Source organism: Parambassis ranga, chromosome 2, assembly GCF_900634625.1.
Source record: "Parambassis ranga chromosome 2, fParRan2.1, whole genome shotgun sequence".
Taxonomy (NCBI): domain Eukaryota; kingdom Metazoa; phylum Chordata; class Actinopteri; family Ambassidae; genus Parambassis; species Parambassis ranga.
Window position 1 is genome coordinate 29509651 of NC_041023.1, and position 15573 is coordinate 29525223.

The 15573-nt window shown below is 40.1% G+C and overlaps 2 protein-coding genes across 2 annotated transcripts; both read right to left on the minus strand.

Moving 5' to 3' along the window:
• Nucleotides 1-8005: 8005 nt before the first annotated feature.
• ube2nb (ubiquitin-conjugating enzyme E2Nb) lies at nucleotides 8006-13427 on the minus strand. Its single transcript, XM_028398586.1, has 4 exons — nucleotides 13273-13427; nucleotides 11347-11593; nucleotides 10295-10435; nucleotides 8006-9420 (listed from the first exon to the last, which is right to left on the minus strand). The coding sequence occupies exons 1-4, from the start codon at nucleotides 13300-13302 to the stop codon at nucleotides 9377-9379; spliced, it is 462 nt and encodes a 153-aa protein (XP_028254387.1). The 5' UTR covers nucleotides 13303-13427; the 3' UTR covers nucleotides 8006-9376.
• Nucleotides 13428-13883: 456 nt separating this feature from the next.
• On the minus strand, nucleotides 13884-15448 carry mrpl42 (mitochondrial ribosomal protein L42). Its single transcript, XM_028399515.1, has 5 exons — nucleotides 15332-15448; nucleotides 14904-14961; nucleotides 14599-14683; nucleotides 14184-14347; nucleotides 13884-13999 (listed from the first exon to the last, which is right to left on the minus strand). The coding sequence occupies exons 1-5, from the start codon at nucleotides 15405-15407 to the stop codon at nucleotides 13954-13956; spliced, it is 429 nt and encodes a 142-aa protein (XP_028255316.1). The 5' UTR covers nucleotides 15408-15448; the 3' UTR covers nucleotides 13884-13953.
• Nucleotides 15449-15573: the final 125 nt, after the last annotated feature.

Genomic DNA, 15573 nt, shown 5'->3' on the forward strand with positions numbered 1-15573 from the left:
AAAACCATGATGATAACAGGCTCAGGTCACAATAGACCAACAGACAATGAGCTATTATGAAGGATTCAGTAATAGGTGATCTGACAGGCCTGGTTTTGTTTTGCCCTGAGGTTTACTATAGAAAATAAAGTAGGTGACATTGACTGAACTAGAGAATCAACATGCTTTGAGGTTTAAATAGTTACCTTTCTAAAAATATTTCCCACACCTTAATAACAAAAATACCAGGCCCAACCTTAAGAAACCAGTCTGCAGTTCCTTGAATGGCCACTTGGCTACTTCGTATAGCTTCATAGTAAAATGTCTTTTCATATCTTTACATCCGGGTACACAAGTAGTTTTTCTGCAGATACCCTCCAGGTTGGTGATGATTTTCTATAAATCAACCTGACAGATCATCAGTTATCTGCCTCGGCTCCACCACCATATTGCCCCGAACAGGTATTTACACAGAAAACTAGTGGCTCTCAGGCACCAAATGGAAGACCATCCACTGATGGTATTCAAGAAACCCTTTTCTGACTGTTACAGTACTGCACCATAGCGTGACACTGCAGCAAAACCCTCCCTCTGTAGACATTTTCCTTCTATATGTCTGCACAGGGAGTCTTTTCCTCATGTCTTCCCTGAGGTGTGGTGCTGTTTTATGAATGAGCTGTTATGCAAGAAAAAGTGACCTGAATACAGACAGACAGAGAGGAGGGAGGGAGGGTGGGCTGTGTGGATGTGACGTCATTCTGCTGTGCATGTAATTCATTTTTGTTTGCATCTAAATGACAACTGTTTTCAGGCACTTTTATAACAAGGTGTTGATTTGAAGATGTAATTGTGCTAACGCAGGAGACTTGTTCATCAGAATGATGCAGCACAGATTCTGTGGTTAGTGCCACATCACTGCTAGTCATACGAGAGCCAAAGAAACAGAGTTTAGCTGCTGTTAGTGAAGGCAATGCTTCAACATTTAGGCTTTTTAAGCTTTAATCTCCGAAAACACCAAACTTTTATTGCTTGAATTATGAAATTAGAAGTTTATATTATAAATAAGACGAAAAAGACCTGCCTGCTCTAAGTTTAGTCCCTTTTATTCTTGCTGTGTTATCTTTGACCCATCTCTTTGATGTTTATGTGAATTCTGGGTTGGGTGACCTTGCTATGCTATGTCTACAAAAAGGATTCCTAAGTACTCTATCTTGCAGATTAACTAATCTTTTGTCGTAGTGACACTTGGAGGTACAGTAAGGCGAGCCTTACACACTGCTATCATAATAAATGCACAACTTGTCAACTGTGTTTAATAAATAAAGTGAAATAACACTGCTGTGTTGAAATTCACACACACACACAGTGAGTAAGTCCAGTACATAGTGTACACAGAGTACAACATGTCTGTGTACCAATAGAATTAGGACACTAAAACATATTAGCATGATAATGTTAGCTTCATGAAGCCAATACAGCTGCTTGGCATTACATCTGTGGAAGAAATTCTTTTCTTGTTTCGCTTTCTTTTTATTGGAATGAAAGGTCAGGGGTCAACACTACAGCACGATTCCATTACACAAAAACACGCAAAAAAAAATCATCACAACATTTGCCTGATATGATTCACAACCTGCTGCGCCCCTAAACTCTAATCTGTGTTAATCTGATCTTACACTGGAAAGCCAGTGAGGCGCAGCTTTGTCAAATAGATGGAAATATTGAGCCCTGAGTGCTAAAACCTCACTATGGGCACACTCTTTGACAGGTTATTGATCAACGCCATCAGACCCAGCATGACTCCCTCTGGTAAAGAAGAATGCAGGTTTATTTACAAGTCAGGGTGGTGGTTACCCTGCTCAGGCCCTATAAAGACATTCAGTGAATAGAGACTGTTAATTATTTACATTCACCAATGCTAGGCAAGACCAGACTCAGACTGATTGTATGAGTAGGTGAGTGTTTTCAACATCTGACATAATCAACTATGTCATCACTGATACACTGATTTATTTACCCTATTAACCTCTAAACACTTCTTACTGGGAGTCTGGTGTGTTTGAAGTAAAGAAAGGACATCTTATTCACATTCATTAATTATTTCAAAACATCAGGAGTCGAATAGAAAAAATATGGAAAGATAAAGCTTCAAAACAAGCATAGGTTCATTCCTGCATGTTTACATTGGCATGAAGAGGAAAAGTGTGAGGAATGAGGAGAGATCCTTTGTTTGTACTGTCAGGTAAAGGTTATACTGTTCACTTATCTGTAAAATGATACCAGTACCACAAAGTGGTAGCATTGTACTGGTATCTTGGTTACAATATTTGCTTAAATCCAAAGTAAGGGGTTTGTAGGCTTTTAAAGACACACACACCCAAAACATATCCATTAACCCAAAACTGGATCCCCAGCATTGGTCCCAAGTTGCACAACTTAACTGGTCTTGAGTCAGGTGTGTGTCCCCTGAAGGTTGCATAAGTCAGACCCCGCCACACACACACACATGGATGTATGCCCGTGTGTCCTTCACTGCAGAAGCTGTTATATATTTAGAGAGCAAGAGAGAGAGAGAGCGCGAGCATAGAGAAGTGCAAGGATGGCCTAGGACAGTCTGTTCTCAGTATGGATGAAAAAACTCAGCTGCAGCAGAGGAATCCCTGCCATTACCTCACAAAGACACACACACACACACTCACACACACACACACGACAGCAGCCACTGGGGCCATGGATTATTAAATTATTGTGCATTAGTGTGTCTATATGACAAACTAACTATAACAATTTACAATTTCCTAATGATTTTCCAGTCTTCTAAAACAAACAAACTAAAACACAGAAAAAAACTGTACCTAGGCAAATGTCACTCAAAGTGTCCTTAAATATGTCTAACTTTAAGCCATTAAGGCTTAACTGAATCAGGTCTTCATGTTTATATTACCATTTAGCACAACTTGCACTACATACTGTTGCACTACTTGCTCAATATACTGTTTCTATTTATCACTCAAATATACATACGGCACACCTCTATCTATCTATCTATCTATCTATCTATCTATCTATCTATCTATCTATCTATCTATCTATCTATCTATCTATCTATCTATCTATCTATCTATCGCATACAGCACTAAATCATGCACATGTTTATACTACACAACACAGAAATATAAAATAACAGCACCCTCAGGTTTAAGAGACTGAAAGAATCCTCAAAATGGCCCAAAAAGCTAATGCCTGCTTTAACTCCTGTAGTCACTGCCTGCATTAATATTACACTGCAGCTGTAAACTTGTGTAACATCTGTGACACAGACCATTCTTTACCTGCAAACTCCTAGAAAAGAGAAGAAGAAAAAGTCACTTAGAGATGCTGAAAAGGAGGCTGAAGTACCCCCTGTGGCCAAAAGAAGCTGGGATTCCCTTTTGACTGGCTGACATTGGTTTTTAACGCTTGGGAGAATAATGAGGATGGTTATATAACTAACATGCGGAGGGTTCATTGGAGACGTTTCTGACTGCAGCCCCCCTACACTTCATCTGCAGTGGGACAGGGAGGAGGAGGAGGAAGGGAGAGAAGATGAGGAAAGAAATGGGGAAGAAAAGGGAAAACAGGTAAAGACAGAAAGGAGAAGGGAGAAAGTGGTGAAGGTGAGGAGGAGGATGGTGAGAAGAAAGAAAGACAGAAAAGAAGAAAGGACAAATCGGGAGGCAGGAGTCATAAAAAAGTGATGAAGACCATCATGTTTCATAACAAACAAACACACTCTTCAAATTGCACCACATCACTGACCAACTTTGAAGGTCTGGTTTCACGTAAGTGCTGATTCTAACGACATGCGACAGTCAAAACAGGACGACTGTCATCGCCTGTCCGTTCACCATCGCCAGCAGGCGGCGGGAATGTTTTCACCTGCAGTCAGCAGTCACAGCGAGAGATGATCTGGTGTGTCAGAGGAGCACATCTATGTTTAGGACTCTGGATCCATGTCCTCCGAGGCAGAAGTCACTGCGGTTGAAGCGTTGCATTGTCATAATCCTAAATTACAAGTGCTGATTTAGAAATGTTTTGGTGGTGCTGCTGTTGTCATGTCCCCTTTTAGAAACCAGTATTTTGAGTGTTTAAGCCACAGTACAGTTTGTTAGCTTTAAAATGATACAGCGAGATATGCTAACCAGTTAATTCTGCCAGCCCTTTGTCATGTTGTGAGAGCTGAGAATGAGAATGAATGCATGAAAGAAACACAATGATTGCAAACACTCTTATGAAGCAAATAAATATGGGAGCAGGATTATCAGGAGTTTCTTTGTATGTGTTCTGCTTCCTTATTATGTCAGCTCCCACAGAAACTGTAGTGTATCCTGCATATCATCGTGCTGGGTGGTTGTTGGATGATTTCTAGACTGTTGCAAATGTGAAACACTAGTTGTGCTACACATTTAATACAAATTAAACTTTGAACTTTAAAAGGAATCTACATTGTGCCTAAGCCCATAACACCCAGACACCAGCAGCAGGTCCTGTAGACCTACCTGCACAGTTTTTCCAGCACATCCCACAGATGTTGCATCAGGGGCTGTATTCACAAAGATTCTAAGAATCCCCTCAGAGAGCTCTTATCTTATCGCGCATTGAAAGTTTGATCTTAGTGACGAGGCGTGGTTGACCCTGTTGCTAAGCGTGACGCATTGTTTTAGGAGATGTGATTGGTTGACAGCGAAAACATGAGAACTCGTTCTTAATAATATAAACAGCAGAGAAGGGACGTGAAGTGACATGAAGTCTTGTAGTCTCAAATGATGATGTGAACATAAACACTAATGGCTTGGATGGAATTCAACCTATATTTCTCTTCTTAAAAATCCTCCTCTCTACTCTTGTTTTTCACCTTAAGGCTCCCTATAGGGGCTGAGATGTTTTGTGAATCACCTTTATCTTTACCGGGATTTAGTCTTAATTATAAAGGGAGGTTCTTAGAAAGCATCATAATTCTAGGAATATTCTTAGAATTACACCACTAAGGGAAACTCTTGAGAATCTTCTTGGAATTACATCTTTGTGAATACTGCCCCAGATTGATATCTGGGGAATCTGAAAGCCAAGTCAACACCTGCTTGTGCTGTTCCTCAAACCCTTTCTGGGAACCTTGTTCCTATAAATGGGTGTGTAAGACAGTAATGTTTAGATAGGTGGAACATGCCCGATGAATGGCAGAATGCAAGAATACTGTACACAGAGGAACAACGGATCCTTTTGATCCCTGATCATGTTACTGATCATCTTTTATTAACTACTGAAATCCATAAACAGTACAGCTCTTGTCAATCTCTCACATCTTTACCCGTTTTCCTTCTCTAAACACAACTGTTTACTGTCTGGTAGCAGTATACCCCACCTCCTGACAGGAGACATTGTAATGGGATAATCAGTGTTATTCAGTTCACCTGTCGGGCTTGATGTCGGCTGAGTGATCTACATTTCTAACAGAGAACAGAAAGCTCCCACACAGGATGACCTACATGTCAGGAACATAGTGATTGCAATGCATTATTAAATGAAAACACCAGCAACATATGGGAAAAATCATTAACATTTTCCTGAAGGGTCTGGCTGCTGCCCTGCATCTACACTGTATTATCAAAAGTATTCACTCACCCATCCAAATAAGTGAATTCAGGTGTTCCAATCACTTCGCTGACCACAGACTGCTTCTGCAAACATTCGTGAAAGAATGGGCCTCTCTCAGGAGCTCAGTGAATTCCAGCATGGAACTGTGATAGGATGCCACCTGTGCAACTAGCCCAGTCGTGAAATTTCCTCGCTACTATATATACTAATATATAAGTGGAAGTGACTTGGAACGACAGCAACTCAGCCACCAAGTGGTAGGCCACGTAAAATGACAGAGCGGGGTCAGCGGATGCTGAGGTGCACAGTGCGAAGAGGTCTCCAACTTCATAAGTCAATTGCTACAGACCTCCAAACTTCAGGTGGCCTTCAGATTAGTTCAGGAACAGTGCATAGAGAGCTTCATGAAATGGGTCTCCATGGCTGAGCAGCTGCATCCAAGCCACACATCACCAAGTGCGATGCGGTATTTGTCTGACTGCATTGTGCCAAGTTGTTTTTCAGGAGCTGGGCTTGGCCCCTTAGTTCTAGTGAAAGGAACTCTGCTTCAGCATACCAAGAGATTTTGGACAAGCCATGCTCCCAACTTTGTGGGTACAGTTGGGGCATGGCCTCTTCCTGTTCTAACATGACAAAGCAAGGTCCATAAAGACATGGATGAGCGAGTTTGGTGTGGAAGAACTTGACCGGCCTGCACAGTCTGCACACAGAGTCCTGACCTCAACCCTATAGAACACATTTTGGTGAATAGAGTGAAGACTGTGAGTCTGACCTCACAAATGCCCATCAAATATTCCCATAAACACACTCCTAAACCTTGTGGAAAGCCTTCCCCGAAGAGTTGAAGCTGCAAAGGGTGGGCCGACATCATAATAAACCCTATGGATTAGGAATGAGATGTCACCTTAATTCATATGCGTGTGAAGGCAGATGGGCGTATCCTTTTGGCATTATAGCGTAGCATCCCTATGTGCAGCAATGCGAAGTATTTGTAGGTTGTGTTTTGACAAGCATCTCAGTTCTAGTAAGTGTGGTGAAATGACGGTTTCAGGGAAACTCAGAACTCTTACTTTGAAGAGTGTGACCAACCATATGATGAGACTCAACTGAAAAAGTTGGAGTAAAATCACTATCCTGTAAAAATGGGGTGTAGTCTCTGACATTAGATCATATTTGTAAATATAAAATGTGCTGTCATGATGAGTGACTGAAGTTTTCTGAGGATGCAACATCCAAGCCTTTCCAGAGACTCTGAAGCTGGTTAATGTTTCGCCACATGATGCAGATAATGAGGGGAATCGTTTCCTGCACCTCCACTCAGAGACTGACTGCATACCAGCCTGTACGACTCCCTGCTGCCACATAAACCAAAGCCATGGCCATAAAACATTGTAAACAGCTTTTCCTAAGAGGAAACCTGAGCAGGTACATCCTGCAGGAAGACGAACAGAGCAGAAGACAGTATTTGCTCAGGTGCGTAATGGATGTCCTGGCGAGACGAGCTCATGGAAAGTTGTGACCAACAACAACAACAAGTCTGTGCCCGCAAGATGCCAGGAAACAAAAAAATACAATGATCTGGGTGGAAGCTGTCTTTGCTTCTGGCGCCATCTTGTGGAATAACACAAGAAATAAATGTCCTCTGATGAATGAGTCAGCATCCCTCTCTGCAAACCTGTGAAATTCAGTTTCACTGCCCATGCTATAGATCAAATATGAACCACAGTAACTCATCTATCTTTGTGTTGTGTATAAAGAAGTTGCCGTCTCAGCATCAGATGTACGAATGGATAACACCCCCTTTAACCTTTGCAAAGACACATCCACACATCATAAACCAGAGGAGACTCCTCTTACTTACTCAACTCAGTTTATTTACAGAGTGTTTGAAGAGCCATGTATGCAAATGTACTGAAATTACTGACACAACTCTTCTTTCATTTCTTTGAATACATGGGGAGCTGATTAATCAAGTTTGATGTCTCAATATTTTTGTAATATTTTCACTTCCAAAATCCAGTGACTGTTTTTGTGGTTTAGATTACTGTCAAGTCCCTCAGGGAACCAATAAATTAACCATGTCTTAAGCCATGCTCTGTCTTCCAGACTTGAGTAAATGTAGCAGTTAATATTTCTGGGTGAGGACACAAACAAATATAAGCAACAACGAGGCTGCAACATATCAAGAAAAAGCTAAAACACAACAGAAATGGTTCAGTCCTCCCTCAGATGAGCCACGCTGAAGCAGTATGACACAAGGAGTCTAAGCTAAGCAGCACCGTGTGTCTCAAGTTGTGATCTGATCCCGTTTACTCACATACAGATTATTTTTGAAAGGAACGTTTAAGGATGTTTAGAGGTCCACTTTGAGGGAATCCAATGGAAAAATCCATGATGGTGTAGTAAAACTTAACTTTGAATATGTTTTATTTGTAACATCAGGTTCTCTGGTACCACAATGACCCAATTTCCCCTCAAGAATAAATTTCTCTTGCATAATCATCACAGAAAAGAACAAAAAAAGCAGGAAAAATGACTAAACAAAACCCCTTAACTTTCCCTTTAACAAAACGAAACAAACAAAAACACCCGTGAGGAAAACTAGTTGAAGTATCCTGATATCAGTTTGGTTATGCCTTTTTTTGTTTTAATGAAGTAGCACTGAAAAAAAATAAAGAATAGGCAACACAGACGGCATGGACAGACAAAAGTTAAAATAAAAAGAAGGAAATAAAAACAACTTCCAACACTCTTAAGAAAAAAAAAGGACGTCATTTTCAACACACCTTAGTAGTCTGCTACATCACAAGTACAGCTCCTTTTCTGACACCTTCCTGATAGTGTTCCGAATGACTGGGTTTCTTTTTTTTAAGCATGTGGGAAGTACTCTGCTGCCCACCCTCCCCAAACAGAGACTGTGGGGATTTTAATTTCATTCATCATGACAACAACACAGGCAGACTTTCAGCTAACCATCAGATTTAGGATTATTATTATAAGCACAACTCTTCTAATGTGTCTTTTCTATTAAGCTAGGACCAACGTTAAGATAAAATGACACCAGCTGGGGCCACAGATCACCCCAACCATTGACAAAAAAAAAGTTAGCTATGTATTCTCTACTTTACATGTTGGCAGGAAGTCTTTATAAATGTACAGTAAAAGGTCTGTGATTACCGTCTTTGTGGGATTGCAGGATTTATCTGCTGTGCGATGAAACCGCTGTGTATTAAGTGCCCTGTGTGCTCCTGGCTGAGCTACAGCAGCTGAGGCTTGTGAAGTGCTGAACGCACAGGAGTGAAAATCCAACTAACCTCCTTGTAGTTTTTTTTTGTCTAGCATGAAAGAAGACAGCTCTCTATGTACTGAAACAATGTCATCTCTCACAGAAACATACAGATGTGTTAAAAGAAGGACAGCTTTAATGCATGTATATTTTTGCAAACGTACCAGTATGTCTTTGTCAGGACAACATATGTTGCATGTGATTTTTGTTTTCAAGACTGTAGTGGGGAGGGTGTCATTCTCTGTCCATGCATTTAAATAGCAACACAGGAAAAAAAAGGCTAACACACATTTAACGCGTCTTAGAGAGGAAAATAAGTCACCCAGAGGTCTGCAGCAGTAAATCTTGTCATTTCTTTCAAATAGATTTTGGACTTATAATCTTTTTTTTCTCTTTTTTTTGTGTCCGTTAAATTCAAATGTTGACAGAATAGGAGTACATTTTGTGAATCACATTCAGACGCTTGTCTCTCTTCTTCTATACTTCAGTGTTGCCCGCGTAGAGCCTGGTCCATGTTCGGGCTAGAAGGGGACAAAGATAAAAACAAAAGCCATGCTGAGGTGTTGCAGAAAACACACAGGCTTTATCAAAGACACTTCCAGAACAACAGGCAGCCCACAGCTGTCCGTCATTTCCAAATATAAAATCAACACAAGGTTCATAAATGTTAGTTTCACTTAGAACAAGGACGACTTTACTCTGGATATTATACCCTCACTACTGAGTCTTTAACTGCTAAAAAGCAGCAATATTCAGATTTAAGAGACAGGAGTAAGGGTTGTTTTGGTTATTTAATTTCAAAATTTGAATAAATAATTGTGATTAATATTCTTGCATCAGTTACAGCTAATTCAGCTCTCTTTCTATACATAGTTAGGACAACTTAGAGACGTCATGTTGGGCCTTTCTTTTTGTTTTTTTATGATGACTGCTAAACCTAAAATTTTAAATCGTTTTGTTAGACAGACAAGTTTATCTGTATTTTCAACAATATCTGTTCTTGTTTTAGGACAACTTTGATGAAATGTTTTGATCCACTTCAGTTGTTGACTACTGTAGCTTCAATCAATACAAGTCTACAAGTCATTAAGCTCCTGGGAAAGAAAAGTCTACACACCCAGATCATTTTGATAGGAGCTAATAAACCTCTACCAACAGATCAAGTTACAGAAATGATATCTAAGGGTCATATCGTATGGTGTACAAACAGTGTTCCACAGTTTGTTTTTAATATCAGCTCTTGGTCACCATTAAGTGACAGACCTTTCTATCGTTTCATATTGTTTGTAATGTTTGGTGGCAATTTATAAGGTCTGATAGTGAGCTAATGTTTGTTAGTTTGTTTGTTGTAGCAGCAAAGATCTGCGGCTGGAGTAGTATGAATCTGCTCCTCACCTGTCTCGATGGCATGGCTTTCATTTTTCTTCCACTGCTCTGCGACATCATTTGCCAGGGGATCATCTGGATTGGGGGCACTTAATAATGCCTGGATAGATAGCAACACTGTACGGATCTGCAGGGCTGGAGACCACTTGTCTATAAACAGAGAAGTGCAGAAAAAGAAAAAAACTACACATCAACAAGCTGGCAAACATCTGGGAGCTGATCAGAAAGTGCTGCTAGCAACACTTTTTCCCCCAAGGCTACTTGTGGTTCTGCTGAATCTAATGAGGCAATGAAATATGAACTAGAGACAGTTTGATTGGTCTGCAAATCACAGTCTGTGGCAGCAGCTTCTTGTTTGGCAGCCTTTCTGTTTTTACTTTCCAAAGGGACATAATCTTGAGTTTCCATGAATTTCTTATCTGGCCATTCACTGCGCCCAGAATATATATGTTTGGATCTTCAGCACTCGTTTTACACTAAGTGGAAGCTTCTCAGCAGCTTTGACAAGTCTAGTGTTTGTTGTGTGTATGCTCAGCAAAAACAGCTGAACGCTAATGTAATGTGAGTGTTCAGTGACACAAGGCAAGCTAAAATGCAGTTGTTAATGAAGGCCAAATGCTAAAATGCTCAGGTGGCCAAAAAACATTTTAATGGAGCTTCTATGATTCTCTGTGTCATCTAAATACAGCATGTAGAATGGTCATTTTAATGTTTGTTAGCACATTAGCGTAAATACCCCGACTGTAAGCAGAGAAAGGGACAATAATGTGTTTGCCCATTTGAACTGTGCACAATGCTCCTAAACAATTTTCACAAAGCAAGGATAAACGTACTTCATCTATGATAACAGGTCATTACTCGGATCTGATATTTAACAAATATTAAGCTCACCGTCTCTTTTTTCCTTTGTCAGCCATTTTGCTGGCTCACCCTGACACCTAATTAACAGCAGTTAATCTTGGGGTAGCTGATGGCTTGCTCAGGTCAACACAACTTAAAAATCTGTCCACCAAGGAAAAACATCATCATGCAAATTAAGTGTGTCTGAAATGTTTTCTTACCTTTCAAAATGTCTAAACATATTCTTCCCAGTTTGTCGACATTGGGGTGATAGATTTTGGTCATGAATCGCACTTTGGGAGCTGCCATGGGATACTCTTCTGGAAGAAATAGTTCAAGTTTAAATGTGCCTCCTTCAAAAGGAGAGTCTTGAGGCCCTGCAATGACCACATGGAAGTAGCGTGCGTTCCCTTCATCAGGTGTAGCAGTGATCCCTGGAACAGGCTCTGCCATCAACCGCTGTGTCTCCTGAGTGTGGTCAGAAAAGAAACACTATTGTTGACACTTCTGAGTAAAAGCAGAACTGCAGGAAGAACTGCGGAGGTGTCAGCAGACAACAGACACTCGAGCATATAACGGATCATAATGCACATTTTCACCGTAGTTAGTCACTCATGCACTTTCAACTTCACCCACATACAGTCAAGATTCCACCGGCTATTGTTTATTACAGGAACTAAAAGGTAGCTGAGGGCTGGAGCACTTCTTGTGTACTATCCAAGGACTTTTTATAATTAGAGTGTACATAGAACTACTCCCTGCACTCACCTGTTTAATTTTAACTAAAGCAATTCATTCAGGGCTGCATTAAAAGTTTTCTTATTACATAATCTGCTCATTATCTCTTCTGTTGCTCAACAGATTGCACAGAAAAGAGTGAAAATGGTCCATATTTTCTGGACACTTACAACAAACTCTTCAAATTGCTGTGTTTGTTGGGCCTTATGTCCAAATCAATAGATGTTTTAAGCATGTAAATAAACTAGGAAATTTAACATCCAGAATAATTGTTTGGTAAAAAAAAAGTCATTTTTACCTAGAAATTACTGTAAACAACCAAATAATTAATAAATTAGTGCCAGATGCTTTGTGGATCACTTCTAATTTCTCAGAGACGGTTTCCCATTAATTTTTGAATCAATTTTATTGCAATAATTCATCTATGATTGTTATGTTTGTAAATATATATATATGACAGTAGCAGCAAAAGTCTATAATCTATAGTAGTATGACCGTAGAAGAGAACTGTAACGTGCGACACAATGGCTAAGTGACAGCAAAACAAGGAAGCGGAACATTTTCATAACTCTGTATTTCATCAAGCAGGTGCACCCAAACATCTGCAATAACAATAACGGGAGTAAAACTGGTTCGATCTTGTTTTACATACAATCATTTCTGTGTGAATGGAAAACAAAAACACAACTTCGCTGCTAGTAACTCTGTCGTGTTTTCGGTTTATCAAAGACATGGTTCTGCATGTGAAAACCTGCTAAACCAGAGAAATAGCTGCTGGATGTGGCGGAAAAGGCTGATCGCGCCCACTGCCGGGCCTGGCCCAGACAAAATGCGATGAAGCAGCGGGAGGAGACCGCAGCGCAACAGGCCTAGAGCTTCTGTCACATCTTTTAGTTCCGTTTTACACTAAAGAAAAAATTCTAACGCGTCTGGTCGGTTTGGGGGCATTTACGTGTTTCAAGGCCGCAAGGACAACGTTTCACAGCAACGCCAGACATGTGTACGAATCAGAAAAGCTATTGCTGCTAGGCTAGCGTACTTAGCGAGTCCATTCATATGGCTACTAGGACAAATTGTCATAATCTGTTGTTTCATACAAGGAATCGGAAAAAACGACGCTTTGATGACTACAAATTAACTAAGATAACAAATCTGCTCATACAAAAATACAACCACAGAGAGAGCACAAGGGAGTAAACGGAAGTGGCAAACAAAACACTTGCAGACGCGGACCAGCGAGCTAGCTCGATAACTAGCTAGATAAGAGCTAATTGTGCTAGCCGCGCTACCGTCAGGCTACACGCGAGATGGCAAGTAAACTGTACGCCCGCATGCTCTTTAAATAACCTCTACGACACCGACACACGGGCTCATTAATACCTATTTACACTGTGTAGTGACAGGTGTACCTTTATAATCCTACGAGGCAAACCGGCCATCTTGTGTTAGCTATTATATTTTTAGCCGTGGACTCGCCTTCTCTTCAGGTTGGATTGACTGAGTTGCCGGGGCGGGGACAGATAACTCAGTCTTCCGGTGGCTTCAGATGACGTAAGGACGTAAGCAAGCGTAAAAATTCATACTGTATTATCAAATATGTTCAAGGTTTTAACTAATATTTCGTTAGTGTCAATGTATTTTTTAAATTACCCAGGTTATCCATGATTTTTTTTGCATTTTATGCATTAAAATGAAATTCTTTAGAACTCATGTGGAAGACTACGTTTATTATTTTGGATTGAGGTTAATTTTTGTTGACTTGTTGATCCAAGCACTAACAACACTTTTATTCAGAATTAAACTATAATAATGGAATAAAATAATAAAGGCAAAACTTTAAACTGTAAACATCCATTATGCACCCAGTTACTCCTGAAGGCATGTTTTATTTTACTTGCATTAACAGGGTTAGGTTTATCAAGTATTATCATGCACATCTATCATCCAGTTTTTGTTTAACAAAGCTCTTAAATTCAGAGCAGCAGATCATTCACCCAGACAAAAGAAATGCATCTACACATTCAAAGCAATGAATCCACTTGTGACCTTTATTTTACACATGACAACAAGACAAGTCTGATAACTCCAAATTATCTGTCCTTGGGGGGGTTCCTCTTTATACGTCTCATGTGATACCTGTGGAAAAAAAAAAGAAGTAATATTCAGTGTACAAACAAACACTGCAGAACAACAGAAGCCACCAAGTCCTTATCTGCTGTTAAATCAGCAAAGTAGACCTGCCAAATCCTTGTATTAAAAACCACATGCTTTAGACCAACACTAGCATAGAAGGCATTTTTGAATACATCTGTGTACTTACTGTCCTTTTGGATAAAAGCGGTGTTTGGTTGTGAAAAACATCTTGCTCAGCTCCTCTATACTTGGCCCCTCTTTGTCCTTCAGTACTTCCTTGCTGAGGTGCGCTTTTAAAATCTGGTCATGCGTCTCAACTGTGTTGGTCAGTGGGTCCGAACGTTCTATAGGCTGGACAAGGACATGTTGAGGTTCACAACTACACATCTCTGCCTTTTTGCAATAATACAGTACTACTGCTTACAGAGCACCCAACTATAAAAATCCACTGTGTCACCTCCAGGATGGAGGTAAACAGACACAGACTGAAGAGAACCTGCTCATAAAGCAAAGAGTTTCCTTTTTTGGCGGATAAGGTGCTCAGTATATGATCTGCAATTGATTAGGTATTTAGTATTTGTGAGACCTGAAAGCACTCCTACCTGGGTAAGCTCATAGGGAACATCGACAGCTGGATGGTAGCACACAATCGTTTTCCCATCGGAAGTCACACCAAGCTCCACATTGCTAAATCAAAAATATTGAATAATTAGCGTCTAGATCATAATTATCTAATAAAATGCAAAACTACAAAGAAAGAACCTTCTTTCTTCTTTTCTACTGAATTATTCTGGATGTTACAGATTATTGTGCCAAAGCTCTATATTCTGTCTGTGGTTAGTTATGCTAACCCTGACCCACACCAGGGAACATGGCACCTAAATTACATTTATGATGACATACACACCAGTTAGCGCCTTCAAGTGTCGGAGCACTGGACTTCTGTCGAACTGGCACCAAACAAGCTGCAACAGCAACCACATAAGAAAAACATTTAACACACCAGGGTAGCTGTTGTAATCTTACAGGATGAAATTGATGTTGTTTTTAAATAAAACAAAAAACAATGTTGACACCAAATTAACTGGATACATAATGTCGCAAAAGAAGTACACATTAATAATTCTTTCAATAAGCTGTGATCTGATTGATATTTCATTTTATATATGCATATTCGTGTTTTTGCCTAAAAAACACTAAACAGTGGAAACACAACTAATGCCTAGCTCAAGGTTAGCCCCTGTTAGCTTGTCCGCCCGACATGTTTGACGTTTTTCATTCGCGAATTTCTTCAGACATGATCTCTAAGACAATAAACACAGTCAGATGACTTACACTGTACACATCGCAGTGTGCTGCCATTAGACAGTCGCGTTAGGCTGTGTAGCTTGCACAAATGACCCGACGCCATGCTCGATTATTTTGGAATGTGCAACTGTGCATCGTTATAATGGTTCCGTCTTAGCGCTCGGACTGAAGATCTTAGTTCCACTTCACAACCTACCATTACGGATCAAAACTAAAGCGCTATTTCCAATCTTACCACTTTAAATGAAAGCAATTATTTTATTACAAAG